This window comes from Mustela nivalis (genome assembly GCF_964662115.1).
Source record: "Mustela nivalis genome assembly, chromosome: 2".
NCBI classification, from domain to species: Eukaryota; Metazoa; Chordata; class Mammalia; order Carnivora; family Mustelidae; genus Mustela; species Mustela nivalis.
Window position 1 is genome coordinate 84,343,378 of NC_139021.1, and position 19,237 is coordinate 84,362,614.

General features: G+C 37.6%; 1 protein-coding gene across 4 annotated transcripts in view; it reads left to right on the forward strand.

Annotated features, from left to right (window-relative positions):
• The window catches only part of ATP6V1H (ATPase H+ transporting V1 subunit H), a 141,890-nt gene that overhangs the window by 91,358 nt on the left and 31,295 nt on the right, over positions 1-19,237 (forward strand). For 3 of the 4 annotated variants that reach the window (XM_082719248.1, XM_082719249.1, XM_082719247.1), the window contains one exon: positions 8,771-8,884. In XM_082719248.1, coding sequence (XP_082575374.1) covers positions 8,771-8,884 — 114 coding nt within the window. Of the gene's footprint in view, positions 1-8,770; positions 9,512-9,711; positions 11,508-19,237 lie in introns of those variants that run through there. The other variant, XR_014308437.1, reaches the window with a different exon arrangement.

Consider the following 19,237-nt stretch of genomic DNA (forward strand, 5'->3'; position numbering starts at 1 on the left):
ATTTTTCAAATGTGTGTGTATGATGGCATGTGAATAAAACTGTTCCATTGCTTTGTCCTTGAAAAGCACAAGACCACCTGTGGCCCTGCTGAACACCCAGAAATCACACTTTGATGACTAGCGCCTGAGAGTTGTCCCGAAGAGAGCATCCCCCCTTTGCATGCATAATTCCCAGGCAGCAGAACATTGCAACAGCAACCCAGAGCCCCATCAGACCCTCCTAGGGCTTGGGCAAGTGCACTTCCCTCCCTCTCTCTGCCTCGAATACTGTAGTGCATGTTTTTTTTTTTTTTTTCTTTTAAGTAGTACAACATCTAAACAGTTTTCCTATATTCAAGGAATTCCCACCTTCCAAAGCATGTGCTCCCTTTCGTTGTAGAAGATAAAAATGCCAGCAGCATGCTTTCCTAAACTCAGTTGCTTCCAGCCACATGCTTATGGCCTCAGTCAGCAAATCAGATCTCGCTGCCCCAGATGTCTGGCAGGAATGAGGAGTGGAGGGAAGTGGGTACTGCAGGCATTGCTTTAAGGCAGTAGCCGTGGCTGAGACCGTAGCACTTGTGTCTTGGGACGAGCAGAGGAAACTTAAGGTTCTGTGCCTCGCCCCAGTAGCACACTTGCTGGACTGCTAATTTGGTCGCTTGCTTGTGAATCAGTCCGGACAGCCTTCACGCTTGGCTCCCCAGCTTTTCAAGCTGTACTTGCCTTTCAGGGATTCTTTAACTGTCTTAATTAGGTAGGCAAGTTTCTATCTCTTCAAGTAAAAATACGACTGATAAAAAAATTCTTCTCTTTTTAATCTGGAAAACCAGTATATTGCCATTAAAACAAAACACAGTATCTGTCCAATTTTTTGTGCTTTCGGTGTTCAGTATATATATCCATAGCCCTTTTCAGCTTATACATAATGATCACCTCATTATATCCCCTCTCCCCACTGAAACTGGTCTCTGACCTCTCAAAAAGAGGAACTATATCTGATGAGGCATATCGTTGACCATAGTAGGGCAGAGTAAATGTTGAGAGAAAGAGCTATCAAAAGAATTCCTGCTTATTCTCTTAAAATGCACACTTTTGTATGAGGTAAATAGCTCTGTTTCCCTTTGTACAAAGCCTAGCATAGTATGTACAAATAAAAATTAATAACTTGTTCATTTATCTTTTCTAAGTTAGAGTTATCATGAAAAGTAACAAGTTACTATAGAAAACTTGAAAAATGCAGAAAAGAATAATGAAAAAACAAGACTCTAGTTTTGAGGTAAAAGTAATAGTTTATTTATTTTCAGGTTTTTTTCTCTATACATATATTTTTTTCCTTCCAGAGTATTGATCATGTAATATCTCCTATTTTATCTCCTGTTTTTATTCATTTTTCATGGTAATTTCCCATCTACAAATTTTAAAACATATATATTAATGCTGCCTATAGATAAATGTATTCCAGTGTGCTCAAGTTTTACTAGTGACCATTTGGTATGTTTCCAATTTTTCATTATTATAAAAACAGAGTAACTCTTTGCAGATATTTCTGATTATTTTCTGGTCCCTTAAATACATTCATTGAAAGAACGTATATAAGTACTTCTGAAATTTTATTTTATTTTACTTTTTTTTTTTAAAGATTTTTTTTTTCTTTTTTGTATTTGACAGAGAGAGTCACAGCAAGAGAGGGAAGACAAGCAAGGGGAGTGGGAGAGGGAGAAGCAGGCTTCCTCTGGCAAGGAGCAGGGAGCCCGATTTGGGGCTCTGTCTCAGGACCCTGTGATCATGACCTGAGTCAAAGGCAGACGCTTAATGGCTGAGCCACCCAGGCGCCCTGAGATTTTAAAAACATTATTAGAGAGGACTTCAAGCTCCAAGCAGTATTGTGTGAGAATAGCATCTCTACCACCTTCTCTGCAGCAATGAGTGTTACCATTTCTCTTTAAACTCTCATGGGGGAAACCAGTACCTGGTGCTTTTTTTTTTTTTAATTTTTTATTTTTTATAAACATATATTTTTAGTCCCCAGGGGTACAGGTCTGTGAATCACCAGGTTTACACACTTCACAGCACTCACCAAAGCACATACCCTCCCCAATGTCCATAATCCCACCCCCTTCTCCCAAACCCCCTCCCCCCAGCAACCCTCAGTTTGTTTTGTGAGATTAAGAGTCACTTATGGTTTGTCTCCCTCCCATTCCCATCTTGTTTCATTTATTCTTCTCCTACTCACTTACTTTTAATTTGTACTTTAATTTAATTTATGTGACTTAGTGGGAATTTAGCTGCTACATTTGAGATAGAGATTTTCAAAGTTTGCTGTTTACCTCATTTTTTTTCATAAAATTTTTATCATGTTAATGTCAGTTACCATATGGTCAAATTCATTAATTCACTAGGCATTAAGGCTTTATTTGACATCAGTTGTATTCTGGGCACCATTCTCAGTACTGTCTCATGAAGCTTACATTGCAGTGAAAAATCTTTGTGTTTTCTTCCACTTTTAAGCTTCGAAGGAATGTTCCCATTTAGAAACCTGGTAAATATTTACCTAAATTATTTTTATTTTTAAAAATGTTAATGACCTTCTTTAAGGGGAACAAAATGGAATAATACAAAATAGTGAACAAAATAGTGATTTCTGTGTTATTAAACTTACAAACTCTAGAGGGTGCATTATTTTCTTAGATATGCAAGTATCTACTTGTGTTTAAGTACATGCAACTTAACCATTTTTGGCATCAAGTTGTGGAATCATAATATGTTATAGTGTGATGTAACTTCATTAACCATGAGTAGTATACTGAACAGTAGAATCCTTATCAAGATATTTTATGTAACTCTATTATATATTGTAGAACTACATTAAGAGGGGAAAAGACCTTTAGAACAAACAAAAATAGTGCTGTGCTTTTTAGGATATTTAAAGTTTATTCTAAAATTACATTTCTCTGTTCACCAGCTGCACATTTCTTAAAAGTTCTTGCCAGGGGGCACGTGGGTGACTAAGTTGGTTAGGCATCTGCTTTTGGCTTAGGTTATGATCCTGGGGTCCTGGGATCAGCCCCACATCAGGCTCCCTGCTCAGTGGAGAGTCTTCTTCTCCCTCTGATCCTCCCCTCCTTTACTCATGCACTTGTGTGTGTTCTCTCTCTCTCTATCCAACCCCTCTCTCAGTCACTTAAAAAAAAAAAAATTCTTGCCAATACTGAGTTTGTTAAATACTGCAAGTCTTTAAAGCCTAATGTGCTAGTGACTGGACTTGCTTCGGTTACAGTTAGCAAGTTTTCCGTTATTAGATAATACCTTATGAAAAAGGTACTTGGATCTAAGTCCTAAATTAAATCATTCAACTGTCCTGCCTTTTTATGGTGTCTTGTGTTAATGATGTCTTGTATTAATATACTAACTGGGAAGATTCTTTTCTTACTATTTTTTCAAGCATCAATGATTTTGGACATCTGTATAATCTGAAAGTAATTGGTGTTTCAATTAAATTTAGAAGACAGGAAATGTCTTTTCATTTTATAGCACTGAATTTCCATGGAGTAGAGATTGTCCATCCCTCTGTGAGATCTGTTGGAATCTCTGGAGTTTGGAAATGAAGGCTTAATGAATAAATATAATAATGTAAATTATTAAAAGCAAAATTCTTTAAAATTTACTTGCGGCTGGTAATATAAGAAGATAATATAAAGGGCAAGGGTTCAAAATGTCAAAAACACCAGTGTATAGAGGGGTAGGCAGCACATTTGCTGTGAGGATTACATGACATAAAAAAATATGCTTAGCTTTGTGCCCAGCGTGTATAAAATGCTGTTGTTGTTGTTATAAATGGTATGTGATCTCTGATTTTTTAAACCCATCATATTGTATACATATGATGGTGGCTTTTTGAGATTATGTTTATTCATGTATAGTTAATCCTTGTTTTTTATGGGTTCTGTATTTGTGACTTTCCCTGTTTGTTAAAATTTATGTATAATTATATATAATTATATTATGCTGAGTGAAATAAGTCAAGCAGAGAGAGTCAATTATCACATGGTTTCACTTACTTGCGGAACATAAGGAATAACACGGAGGACTTTGGGAGATGGAGAGGAGAAGTGAGTTGGGGGAAACTGGAAGGGGAGACAAACCATGAGAGACTGTGGACTCTGAGAAACAAACTGAGGGTTTTGGAGGGGAGGGGGGTGAGGGGTTCCGTGAATCTGGCAGTGGGTATTATGGAGGGCTTGTATTGCATGGAGCACTGGGTGTGGTGCATAAACAATGAATTTTGGAACACTGGAAAAAAATAAAATTTATGGATAATCCTTAAATTAATATTCATGCTTTCAAGATAATTTTAGACACATGCAGGGCAGAGGAAAGTTTGAGTTGCTGGGCACACAACTGAAGTCCAAGAAGGCAATGCTCAGCCTTCTTGTCTTAGTTCTTACACTATAAACTGGTGACCTTTTTGAGATTTGTTTAGTGCCATGTTTTTTTGCATTTTTGTGCTTTTTCTTGGTGATTTCACTGTGTAAAATGGCCTCCATGCTGAAGTGCTGTCTGGTGTCCTGAGCACATGAAGGGATGTACCTTAGGGAGGAAGTGCATGTGTTAGATAAGGCTTATTCTAGTATGATTTATGGTGCTGTTGGCTAGGAGTTCATTGTTGATGAATCAACAATAGATGTTAAGTTGTCTTTAAACAAAAACCTGTAAAACAAGGCTATGTATTGAAATGTTGTTGGGAATGTCATGACCAGAGGCTTGCAGGACCATAATCCTGTGTTTCCCCTAAGAGTCTCAGTATTCACTAAATCAGCATTCATGGTGACTTTATAGAACACAACCTCCATAAATAATGAGAATCGGCTGTATTTTCCATGTGTTGGAGGATCCAGATGGGGCCCAATAAATAATTACCTTCCTACTTGTCTGAATTCCAGACTATTGAGAAACTTGACAAAGGAGATAACAGATAGAGGCCAAAATAGAATCTTCCCTGAGAAAGTCAATAATAGACAGATGGCCTTCCTGTTACTGAACCCGTTAGCTCCAGGTGGCACTGAACCAGTGTGGAAGAGAAAAGAAAGTGGATTTGTGTGTCATGGATTCCTGCTTGCGAAATCACCATGCGCGGAAGTATCCCCTGGAAGTAGTAGGCACAGGCAGGGGAAGACAGAGGCATTACCTTTACTAGGGGGAGTAAGAAGCCAGCTGTGCCAGGCCCCACCCCCAAAGTAGCTCATACATACTAATACCAGATTGGTTGGTTGAATAAGAGGTTGTGGTGAAATAACAATGTCTTCACATTTGTTCCCCCCAAACCCCTTTAATAATCTTTTCATGCCTTTGGATGAAAACCTAGGTGGGTTATGACTTTTACCCTCACAGCCCTATGATCATTTTAAATCACAAAAATGATTTGGTTGAAGACATTTGGTAGCCCTTCATGCTACTTATTCAAAAATAGTACTTCTCTGTTTTATCTGTGATGCCCGCAGCAGGTGCAGGCCCACAGTCCTTTCTCTTCCTCTTTTTTTTTTTTTTTTTTAAAGGTTTATTGATTTAGTTGACAGAGAGTGAGATCACAAGTAGGCAGGGAGAGAGGGGGAAGCAGGCTCCCCACTGAGCAGGGAGCCCGACATGGGGCATGATCCTAGGACCCCGAGTCCACGACCCAAGCTGAAGGCAGAGGCCCAGCCCACCAAGCCACCCAGGTGCCTCCTGGCTCTGTTACCGTGAGCTTACCTACTGCTGCTTCAGTCTTCCTGAGGCTGTGAATGGGGAAGGAGGAGGCAACAGGGAGAAGCAGGGATTTTTTTATTTGGTATTATTGATGGCTGCTTAATGTTTTTCCACCTGAAAAATGTCTGAAGCTGAGAATTTTTCTTTGGAGCACATTTTTGGGTATATTGGAGGTACCTCTTCTGGGCCATTCACCACAGCTCTCCTAGGCTGGGTGTTGTGTTTATCTGGCTCGTGGTGCCACTCAAACTTCTTTGTATCCCCAGGCTCTGGGAATGTTAGCTGATCCTGATGCGGAGGCTCCCTCTACTTTGCTGCTGTGGATTACCATGACCTCTCAGGCTTGGGCCACTGCAGGGAATATGTGCTTGTCTCTGTGTGTGGTTTCCTTGGCATGGAGTTAGAAGCCATCACCACCTTTTTCTTTTCTGCTGGGGAGGGACCTACCATGTGGTTCATCACGTTCCACAGAGCACATACAAATCATCCGTCTCCTTCCTGGATCCTTTAATATTTGACATAGAATTCCCCAAGGGGATTAAAAATTATTAGAATTCTTTATGAATTCTGTATGTGATGTTCTCTCACAGATTCACTTTAGTGTCTGATATCTACTGATTTGGCATCTCAGTGATACTGAGGCAGAAGGAATTCCATATTATTATCAACCATGTGTACATGTATACCTATGGGTTTTAGCAGTTCCACAAAATTAACGTGATTACAAAAATGTTAGGTAAACTGATATCTAGTTAAATCATCCCCTTAGGGAGATCATTATTTTCTAGTGTGGCAAGGGATAATTCTAAGCACATGCGAGAAAAAGGCATATTGGACCTTATGACTTTTTGTCCTGAATGTTACTCCTAATTTGTATGTTTTTCTTTTAAATTTCTGTTTTCCATTAGTAATCCCAATTGCCATCCTAGGCTACTTAAAACTCTTGGAAGAGTTAATAATGGAAAGTGCAAAGATGAACAACTGGCAGGTAGTAAGTGGTACGTAAATGTTCGCTGTTGGGATTCTGGTAATAGTATGCTAGAGCAATTGAGGGAGGGTTATCATTAGGCAGTTTTACTACAATAAAAGGCTATTTTTTTGAAGGCTTATTTGTCCTTTAATGATGTCATTTTTATAAAAATAAACTGGATGATAATAGATATTGTTATTAATGTAGTACATATTAAGAAGATACAATAATCTAGTTAATAGATATTTGATGAGGACTTTCTGTCTTGAGCCCTGGGAACATAGGGTAAGCAACACCATGCATAGTTCGTCCTTCATGGATCTTCTTGTATAATGAGGAAGACAAATTTAATATTTTATAAAGTCATTCAGGTGTAAAATTGCAACTCAGGTGAGTACAAGCAAAGATACATAGCGCCATGAAAGGGCATATTTGAGGGATTAATATGGGCAGAGAGAAGACTTCTCTGAGGAAGTGGTAGTTGAGGCAAGATCTTAAAGGTGCATAGAAGTTATCTTTATATACTGGGATGTTACATGAAGTGGGAAAGCTTCTGGGAGAGAAAATGGCATGTGCCAAGAGCCTGTGGTTGAAGGACCTGAAAGAAGTCCTGGGAATCAGTGCAGAGAGCAAAGGTGTGTGACTGTGACTCCAAGTCAGACTGTGAAGGACCCAGTCAGGCATTGTTTTAAGCAGGGAAAGTGATAATTCAGATTTTGGGGAAGATTGCTTAGAGGAGAATGGATTTAAGGGAAGCAGCCCCTGTGTCCTTATCACCACCATCACCGTCACCATCACCAGTGTCATTATCATTATAACAACAGACATGGGCGTACCATATTGCAGGGACCAGGGCTTTATGGCCTTTGGTCTTCATAGCAATGCCATGAAAGAGGTGTCTTTGTTCCCCTCACTTGACAGGAAGGAGTTTTTACTAGGTTAAATGACTTAATGTAATCTATCCAATAATGAGCAGAGCTGGTGTTAGATAAGTAAGCAACTTTTTAAAGCATAGTACTTGGTGCATAACAAGCACTCAACTGATGTTTGGGTATACTTATACTGTATTTTCCCCCTCAATTCAATGTATTTTTTTTTAAAGGTGCTTTAATAATAAAGTATAAAAAGCTTTACAGACAAAAGCCTCTCTCTCACACTCTTGACTGCCATCCACCCGTCCTTGAGACTGTCTGCAACCACCAAAGCCCTGCCTGCATTATTGCTGATTGTGTGGTAGTGATGGTGGTGCCCACTAGAGGGTGTGGGCCGAAGACTCCACACTGTTGGGCTGGGTTAAAAGCCTCCACAGCTCTAGCCACAGCTGCACCCTTGCAACAAACAGAGAACCTCTTTTCATGAAGCAAATCACCATTTTCGCTTCATATTTGCATCTATGATAACTGGATTTTTCAGGGTATTACAGGACACAGTGATAAAAAGCAGTGTCACTTGTCAATCACCTTGGTGCTCTTGACAGTAGGAATTTTCTCCTCTGTTTCACTGGCCAGGAGGTCATGTGGCATCTTTCTTCATTACAAGAAAGGGAAGATATCTTATAAATCAAGTCTTTTTTAGGAAATTAACATGACTTCTGCTGGGTGTTTTTTAACCCTGTGTTCCCTGCTTTTGTCTTCTGAGCCTCGCTCACAGCATGGCAACTGGTGGATTTAATGCTGATCTGATACTGTTACAGACATTAGGTGGTGTTCAGTATACTGCTTTTAAGCAGGCCAGAAATACTGGTAATCAGTTTTAATACTCAACAGTTTAGAAAACTGTACTCTAGAATACTACAATAGTTTGTGAGGTATCCAGGTAGAGGATACTTGCCTGGATTAGGAAATGAGAATAACAGCTGGATTCCCCAGTAAGAATTCAAAAGAGAAAATACTTGAATATGTTAAATCTGTGGGTTAGGGAAAATGATACTGAAAAAGACGTGTTGGTTTACTCACCTATATGGGAACTTCTCTATTTAAAATCCCTTGGCGCTCTGGTATATGGGCTCTCTACCGACTAACAATATGAGTTAGCAAGGAATTGCAGTATCTTCACAAAGTGGCTTCTATTCCACAGGGTCATTGAACAGCTTGGTGGGAAGCAGCTGGTCATGAACCACATGCACCACGAGGACCAGCAGGTTCGCTACAATGCTCTTCTGGCTGTGCAGAAACTCATGGTGCACAACTGGTATGTGCTGGCTTTTTCTTTCCTCTCCCATACTGATCTGTAAGCTCTCACTTGTCCCTTTGAAAGGTTCTCTGATAAATGCACTGATGAGGGGTAGTTTTTTAAATCAGCAGTTTTGATGAAATATCTAGAAATATATTTTAGTAATCAAGAGCAATGATAACATTTTGGGAAGACTAACTGCATTGATATTCTCAAAAAATGTGTATTCACAGTACTAATATCAAAAACAATTCTAGGATTAACTAAAAAGGATATTTGTGGCTTAAGGGAATCCAGCTTTTTTGGAGTTGAATGGAATCCAGCTGGATTACTAATCAGAGGCTTTACAATTTTGCACAGTGTAACTATTCAGCATATGGTTAACCTAAATGGTTTTTACTGGTTCATGTGAAAACTCTAAAAGCTGATTGATCAACTAAGATTCAGCTCTCTCACATCTCATTCATTTTAGCCTTTTGCTTTTGAAGTAATGGAAGTCAGTTTTTCCTCTCATTTGTTTTTATTTTTCAAATAAAAGTTATGGACCTTTTGTACCTACCTAAAACAAGATAAATTGAAGAGTGATTGTTTAGATACAGTGGTGAGCCTTTTGTGTCCATGATGGAACAAACCAGAATTCCCTTTGCTCTGGCTATTTTTTTTTAAAAAAAGATTTTATTTATTTATTTGATAGAGAGAGATCACAAGTAGGCAGAGAGGCAGGCAGAGAGAGAGGAGGAAGCAGGCTCCCTGCTGAGCAGAGAGCCCGATGTGGGACTCGATCCCAGGACCCTGAGAGCATGACCTGAGCCGAAGGCAGCAGCTTAACCCACTGAGCCACCCAGGCGCCCAACTCTGGCTATTTTTCACTGTGAGTTGGGTGTCGAGTGCTTCCAATGCTCTACTGAAGAGGTCATGTACCTCTCCATGCTTCACCATTTGGAAGGGTGCTTTAGGGCTGGGCTGTTTTGTTAAGGCACAGTGAACAAATACACATTCCTTGTAACTGGCAGTTACACTGCCAGTACCTCCAAGGAAAGAATTAATGGTGCTTTGGAAGACATGCATTTCAAAGATGCAGGCAGTACAGTATAGGGGACTATCCAGGAGCGCTGCTGTGGCATCATACATGAAATATTAAGATGTTGCCACTTAAGCACTTTTTTTCATAAATACATTTTGCATTTTTTCAATAACCACCTTTGAGGACTTTGTACCCTGTATGAAATGCTGGGCTATAGATATGATGGAAATAGGTGCAGCTTTACGTAGGACGAATAGAGAAGGCCTCTCCGAGTAGGCCAAAACAACTAAGCTGGCACTGTAATGATAAGGAACTAGCCATACAATCCAGGTATTAGGGGTAACATTTCAGGTAAAGGGGATGAGAAGGAAAGGGCCATGAAGCTTGGCTTCTTTAAAAGCAATGTCTGGGGACATATTTGGTTGTCCAGAGACAATGGGGGGTGCTGGTCTACTGGTATAAGTGGGTAGAGGCCAGGGGTGCTGCTAAATATCCTAAAATGCGTGGACAGCCCCCCACCACAAAGAAGTGTCCTGCCCAATCTGTCAACAGTGCCACGCGTAAGAGACTTTAATTTGAGGGTGGTATGAGGGCCAGCATGGAACTAGATGGGAAAGAAGATGCTCTCAGGGAACCGATCATGTAGGGTCTTGTGGGCTACCATTTGGCTCTTCCTTTTACAAGATGAGTTGAAAGCCATTGAAAAATTTTAAAATGGAAGAATGAGAATATTTGATACATGTTTTAAGAAGATCTCTTAGGCTACTCTCTGGTGAGTGGATTATACCTGGGTAAGTGTGAAAGCAAAGGACTATTTTAGTAGATTCTCATTGTGGTTGAGAGTAGAGATGGCTAGTGGCTTTGACTAGAACACCGAAAGTTGAGGTAACAAGTAGGTGAACTTGGATAGATTTCAGAGCTAGTGCTATCTGCACCTGATGGACTGAAGGTGTTTTTACTTGTTTTCATATACTCAGTGCAAGAAGAAAGGAATCAAGGCAGAGGGCACTAGAAATGGTTTTTATCTCTTTAGCAGGAGGAAAAAATTTTTCAAGGCTATCAGTAAAAACAGAATACTCCACTGGATTTCTCTTCTTGTTTCACTTTACCATGGGCCACATTTTCAACAAAAATGAATTCATTAGTAATTTTATATCTCTTGGTTTCTTTGCGCCTCTTTCTTGAATTTAGTTTAAAGAATGTTTGCATTTAGTAGAATTTAAGGCTTTTGCAACCAGCAAAGTTATATTTGCCTTCTGTAAAACACAATTTTACTTTCTCTTTTTGTTGAATTTAAGGTTGCTGAAGTATAAATCCTGCTTTGTCAATAAGAAAAATTCATTTTAATAGTTCTTTCTCATGAAGGATTTATTGTTGGGTTTATCTCTTTTTTGATATATACTTCCGATGTTGAAGAAAAGATGGGTATGAGATAAAATGTTAGTTAACCTTTTTTCTTTACTAGTGGAGAAAATTTTTTGGTTGAAAATTTTCATTGTTTAAATGATCATGCATTGAAGATGACATGTGCAATTGGAATATTTTCCTTGAATTTAGGAACTTGATTTAGTTTCTTGGTACATTTTTCAATATATGATTACAAAAGAAAAAAATAAATGTCTTTATAGCCAGAAACTGGTTCTTTGCTCTCTATCACTGACTAGCTGATGAGAGAATATCCTTTTTCCTCCTAATTATGTGCTAAGCTCTTTTAACTTTGTTTTAATTATGACAAATCTCCTTTGATGGAGAAGCTTAATGTCAGTATTTTTCTACATTTTCGTTTTGAAAAAAATTTTCATATAAAGAAAAATTTTTTTGTGACATGTATTTTGTTGTGACATATACATTTCCATGTCTCTTTGTGCCAGAGTATGAAAATTGCTCAAGTAATAGCGGTTTATTTAAATGTCAGATTAACATGAGATCAAATAGAATGCAGTTTGGAAAGTAAATCTTCTGCAAAGTATATTCCCAGTTGTAAAAAGGATTTTGAGCTTATGCCTTTATGCAGGTATCTAATTTGTCTTCATTAAATCATGCTGGTGGAGACTGCCTTTCTACTTGCCTAAAGTAAATGATTTTTTTTCCCCCTGAAAATATGGCACTTGTGTCTTAAAGATGTTTATTGATTGAGTCTTACAAAATTCTCTTGGAATTGTTTTATTTTCACACAGATACAAACATGAAAACAGAATTGATTTTGTTTCCTTCTGGCATTTTGTTTGTTTTAATTAAAATGAGTTTTTATAAATGATTTATGTTAGTACAGTGTAGTGAAAGAAATTAGTTGAGCATAATTAAAATATAATCATAGATCAAAGTAGAATGGAAATCTGCCTCAATGGCAATAGCAGCTTTTCATGACATTTTTGCATGTTTATTTGTACTCATTGTTTGCTCCTAGGCCACACTTTGAGATTTCCCACACATTCTGGATTTTCTTTCACGTTTCTACCCTACATGATTTTTAGATTTTTTTGATGTTGCATTCCTTCTAAAGCTTGTATTTTATGAGACTAAATCATAATTTTGGATATGGTAAAATAATACTTATATTTTACTGCATGGAATTTTTTTGTTTTAAATGTGTTTAAAATTACATTTTAAGTATAAATTGGATACTTATGAAATTATAGAACTGAGCTGTCTATGGGTTTTTATTTTGATTCTTCATTTTAAGGAGTTAAATAATAAGTTTTTTATAATATAGAGATGGATTTGAGTTTATGTAACAGGGACTATATAAGTTGTGTATCATGGGAAAATTCTTAATTCTTTTTCATGATTTTATGGTTGATTTCAAAAGTATCATGAATTGCAGGTCTTAGCGTTGCTGTTGTTTCTCCCCTTCTCCTATGTTTACATGGAATGATGGAACACAAAAATGCTCATTGATGTGGTTGGGGAGTGGATGGGGGCTGGAGTTGCCAGGGAGGGAGGGGACGGTAGGCACACACGCATGTCTCCTCAGTTCAGGAGGTATCGAGCAGGTCAATCCCACTTAACAACCCTCCTTCTAAATGCTCTTCCCATATCCACTGTGTATTTGTTCTGTGCCTCTTATTCTTTGAACAGCTCCAGATTTTTATATTAATAAATTTGCCAAAATATATAAACAGTAACAACATACTCTAGAGAACTTTTATATATACCCTCAGTTTATACTTTATAATTCAATATCATAAAATGTCATCATTTTTCTCCTACAGAATGATTTTAAATGTAATCAGCCTCTAATTCAGAAGCAACAGTATGTGCATATGGACAGCTCAGGACTTCAGGAAAGAAACACTGAATTTTGTAGGTAGTGGGTCTTGTGTAGAATTGTCTGTTTGTTTCTAGATTATTTTTCAGTGTTTTTTTTTTTTAAGCTGAATAATAAGTTATAAGAGTGTTGTTCCCTCCAGTTATTTTATGTGTAGGTATATAATGTAACAGAGACCTCCCCAAGCCAAGTGTATGAGTGATACTACTTTGTTCTCTAATGTCTATGTCTGCTTAGTATATTATTCTGTAAGTACATAGCCATAAATACAGTGATTAAAATAGATACTTATGAACTGAACTGAAGGAAAAAAAATCTACATTAAGCCTTTTATCATTAATAATCATGTTACTAAAACATTCCATGTGATTTTTAATAAGCATAAAACATTTCCAGATTTAACATTTTCCAGGATTAATTTAAAAAATTGTGGCCACCCTTTGGGTGCTGGAATTTTTCACATTATTCATACAACATTTTTAGTGGAAGAATCTTTGAATATGTTTTTAGTATCATGTTTGTGTATTTTTCCAAAACAAATATAATTCAATTAGAAAATATATCAAAACCAATTCCAAGTGAAGAAGAATTCTATATAGCCTGTTTTTCACCATGAAGTTGGTGGCTAAAATTGCTTCTACCTTGCTAGTTAGAGATGTTTTGAGGCTGTACTAATTTGTCTGGACACTATGTACCACTTAATTACAATTGCTTTGGAGATGGCAGCGTAACATAAATCCTAAATTGTTGCAAAGTACCAGCCTAAGTAAACATTTGGAAGAGGTAGACAATGAGCATTTAGACAATAAAGAGTATAAAACCACTGATAGACAATGGAGTCGCTGTACTTTATAATTAAGTGTAAAATCAAATGCAGATTTCACATTTAAGGGCATGTGACTAGTGTATCTGTGGATCAAATTCATGTTGTTATTTTGTTCCATTAGGCTTGGCTTTTTAGACAGACAGACACCTGATTGGGGTTTTGAAGGATCAGTAAAGTGTGGAGAAAAGAAAAGTCTTGTCTAGTAAGGGGAGGCAGAGAAAAATGAACTAACATGCTTGGCTTTTAAATGCTTTTTCTCCTTTCTCTTTCAGCGGGTTGGGCAGTTAGTTTTTGGTCACATGAATGTTTCATGGGCTTTGTGTGTGTGTTAAATAATCAAAGCTCCATAGAATAGAGTATGCTAAAAATTAGATAAAGACTTAGCAAACTTTATATTTATTCATCTTAGAGATTTGATTAAATTTTTGAATTATTTTCTTAGTTTCCATTTAAGTAGATCATCCAGATGTTCTCTTGATGGGGAACAAAATCTTATGGGTAACAAATGAATTGGTAAGTTTTCATCACCACTGAAATTTTGAGGTATACATTTAAAAAATGGTGATAAGTCTGTCGTCTAAACAAAGATAGCTTTTGATGTAAATTTCCTTTAATTAAATTTGTATTAGATTTACTTTTTAAAAGAATTATACAGTCATGCATTAGGTACCTACTATATATCTAACCCTCACCGTGAATGTTCATCACCAGTCCTCACTTTTTTTTTTAATATTTTTAAGATTATATTTATTTATTTATTTATTTATTTATTTATTTATTTATTTATTTTGATGGAGACAGCAACAGAGGGAATACAAGCAGAGGGAGAGGGAGAAGGAGAAGCAGGCTTCCACCGAGCAAGGAGCCCAATGTGGGGCTCAATCCCAGGACCCTGCGATCATAACCTGAGTGAAGTCAAATGCTTAATGATTGAGCCACCCAGGTGCCCCCTCACTTGTTATTTTTAAAAATGAATTCAGTAAAAAGAGTTAATAGGTGCAAAAATAATGAATACTGTTATGCTGAAAATAAATAAATAAAAAAAAAAGAGTTAATAGGAGCCAGTGGTGTTCCTAAAAGACCGGGTTCCTTAGACATACACTTCAGAGTTCTAGAACATTTCCCTGTAATTCTCTGTACCTACAGAAGCTTTTTGCCTCACTTTCCTTAAGGGCAGGTATTTGGAGATGCCTGAACAAAAATAGTGTCTTGAATGACAGTTTCCTCTGCCTTGCTAAACAGCCCAGAAATATCTTATGAGAAAATATTTTAGCATTTGGTTAAACACTGTGCTGTTCATTTGTAGCAGTTACTTTCCCAGTTGAGGGAGTGTTTACTGTTATCTCTGTAGTTACTACTACAGAGTAATAATAATAATAATATATTATATAGTAATAATAATAAATACAGAGTATTATTACTCTCTAGTTATTACTACTAAATCAGAGATTTAGACATGGACAGGAATACTTATTAGATGATTTAGACATGGTCAGGAATACTTATTAGATGATTGAATATGTGCTAAAATAGATAGGAAGTAGAAAATAAGGGCATAGCACACATGACATAGCACCCCTTCAGTGCAGTGTCATGAGGGCTGGGCAGAAGTATGAGTAGGTGCCATCAGAGCTTGGGAATTGTGGCTCATTCTTCCTGGGCCTTCAAAAGGGAAATTTTCCTGAGGAGATGATGCCCGGGCTTATTCTTAAGGATCAAGAAGGAGTTAGCTGGTGAAGATGAGTCTAGCTAGGGAGGACTTCTACGCAGAGGCACTCTGTCAGCACGCTGCACATGGGGAGCCCCAGCTGTGTCACCAGAAAGGAAATTGGGAGCCTGGGAGTGGCTGAGCTTCTGCTAAAAGGTCAGCTTTGAGGTCATATGCCTTAGTATTGCAGGAAGATTTAATGCAACCACAGTAATCTGAATACAATTTTATTTCTTCAGATTCCTTAGACATACACGGTATCAGAGTTCTAGAACATTTCCCTGGAATTCTCTGTACCTACAGAAGGGATTATGTCAGGGATTTATCTTTCTCCTGGAATGTGAACTGTACATGTTGGCGAGGCAAATCCAGAGCTGGTATAATCACTGAGTGAGTGAACGAGGTCATAAAAGAACCAAGATTGTTCAGCTTCCTGCTCCCCTATCCCTCGGATGTAGTTTTCATCCCTCAGTTGCAAAGGAGAAGGGAGATATGAAAAAAAAAACTTCTATTTTTTAAAAAACATTTTAATTGGAAAGAATTTAAACTACTGAAAAGTTAAGGAACAATGCAGTGAACTAGTGCTGTTTTCTTTAGATTGACCACTTGTTGACTTTTTGCTGCATTTGTATGTTCTCATTTTGTCTCTGTCTCCCTGTCTCTCTCTCTGAAGAATTTGAGACTAAGTGACAGACATTATGATCCTTTAGCCCTAAATGCTTCAGCACGTATGTCCTAGGACCTGGATTTTTTAATATCACTGTAGCACAATGATGTGCTTCTGTAATCCATAATTGATATTCATATTTCCTTGTCTATTGTTTGCACTGTTGTCTGTAGCAAATATGTTTTGTTCCAGTCTAGGATAATACATTGCATTTAATTATCCTGTCTCTTTAGTGTTTTTTGTTGTTTGTCTTTTTTAACATTGGTATTTTTAATGACTACAAGGCCAGATGTTTTGTAGAATGTCCCTCAATTTCAGTTTGCTCTTTCTTCTCGATTAGCTTTAGGGTATGCATTTTTCTCAGAACACCACAGAGGTGATGTCATGTTCTTCTTCGTGTTTTCATCAGGAAGCATTTGAGTCAATTTACCCTATTATTGGTAGTGTTAACTTCCACCTGCTTAAAGTGGCATAAGGTTTCTCTACTGTAATGAGCTTCTCTCCCTCTTATAATTAGTAAGTAATCTTTGGGGAAGTACTTGGAGACTGTAAATACTGGTTGTGTTTCCCAGCAAACTTTCAGTCCTTTTTTTTTTTTTTTTTAGCATCCAATGGTGCTTCTCACAAGAGTCAGTTATTATTGTTGTAATTGCAAAATGCGTTTTGGGATTTTATTTTTTATAGGTGTAATGTAATGCCTCTGGAGCCAGCAGTCTGTCTGTGTTTATCAGTGTGTAGGACACTGAATCTGGAGAAACGATAATGCAACAATCCATGAAGGATCTTGCGTGGGTTGTGCTGGGACACTGGAGAAGCAGAAGAGGATATAGTCAGGCACTTGACATTCCAGAAGTTAGCACTCCTGAACCAGGAAGAATTTTGTGTTAGTGCTTCTTTCCTAGCACCTGAGTACTGTTTGATGTGTCCCTCAGTTAGCAATGTTGAGAGAAATGTGACTTGATAGCAGCTTCCTATCTTAGATATTATTTTCTGAAAATGACATTATATCTTTGATCTCTTCAGGAGTGTTTTTATAATAGGCATTGCAAAACTGTTCAAAAAATATTCCCTAACCATACCTTTCATCAGATGTTAGTAGTAGAGGTTTTATTTGGCACACCGAGTGATGTGTTGTTTTAATGTATTCAAACATTAACACAGTGTTAAGGAAGTTTAATCATAAGGTATTTAGATGACAGCAGACATCTGTTTTCTTCGGACATATTAGACATATAAATTAATGAGATGTCTTGTTTGGTAAGGTGGTTATATGTTGATGGTTAGTGTGTTAGTAATGTTAGTAAAACATTATTATTTTATTTTATTTGTTTATTTGACAGACAGAGATCACAAGTAGGCAGAGAGGCAGGCAGAGAGAGAGGAAAGGAAGCAGGCTTCCTGATGAGCAGAGAGCCAAATGCAGGGCTCAATCCCAGGACCCTGGGATCATGACCCAATCCGAAGGCAGAGACTTAACCCACTGAGCCACCTAGGCACCCCAAAACATTATTTTGAGAGTACTTTTTCATTTGTCTAATTTTGTTTTGCCTACATAAGAGAATTGTGTGTATATGTATGTGTGTATAGATGTATCATATATACCTATTTTCTAAGATATTTTCTGTATATTCTGCATGTTCAGAATCAAGTATACCCAATTTATTATGTTTTGACAACCTACAGCAATTTTGCTATTTTTAAAAGTTATTTTAAGTAAGAATATGTGTGCTAACTTGTTAACTTACATTTCTGCTAAAATTGAAGGGTGGTAAAAATTTATTCTTAGATGACAACAAAAAAATATTTGCAGTGTTTTTGTGGATTGCCTGTAGAGGCTGCATATTTAAATAGGAGCTGCACAAGAAGTAATATAAATGATAAAATTACAGAAACAAATTAGCCACTAGAAGTTTCTAGAGCAAAATAAGAATGTGATTGGTTGTAGTACACTAGTGAGAGTACCTTTGTAAACTATGATCTGAACTTCTGTGTATGTGTGTTTTACTTCACTAGGAGTGGTTTATTTACAAGAAACAAAAATCTACTCAAGTTAGTATAAATATAAGAAACTCTATTAGAAGGATGTCGACTTAGCTCACAGAATCCAGTAGTAGGTGAAGTCACACAGTTTCACTGAAACTGGGAACCAGAAAGCTGGTGGGAAGCAAGGCAGCAAGTTTTTCTAGCTCCTTTTCCTTCTGACCACGTGAATCCTCACATCTGTAGCCCAACTGCTTAGTTATTTTCTGTAGGCTGGCTTTTCTGCCCAGGGTCCTCTCCAAGTTTCTCCACGGTTGCAGGCTAACCCCTCAGTGTCTTCATGATTGTCTACTTGAGCTTCCCGTAGTGAGCTGACTATATGTATGCCCTTCTAGATTCCGTGCTTCCTGCTGGGCCTGTTCCTTGGTCTCTTCTGTACCTGATGAAGGAGGAACAGGATTCATGAATGGCAGTGAAGTGTTGATATTTTAGACCCCAAAATTTGATGTCCCTGTATTATATCCAAGGAGAAATTCAAAAGATAGAAATACAGGTTTGGAGTTCCAGAGCAAGATGTGAGCTAGAGTTTATAGAGCTAAAGCAGTCATTACAGGATTGAAGTCATGGCAGTAGATGAGATTACCCCCCAAATATATGTAAGAGTGGGACTCTTCTCTAGGAGGTGTTTGGATTAACTCCCTGAAATTGTATGCAAAAGCCTGTGTATAAATACTTTCTGTGGGCAGGGTATGTGCTCTTCCTCAAATTTGCAAAGGGGTCTGGGGCCAGAAGAGGTTAAGAACCACTGTTAGAAACTGAGACAAAAGTATTAAGGTGTCAACAGAATAACAATAGATTTTACACAAGGAGGGTGGGGGTGGGAGAAAGACTGATTCTA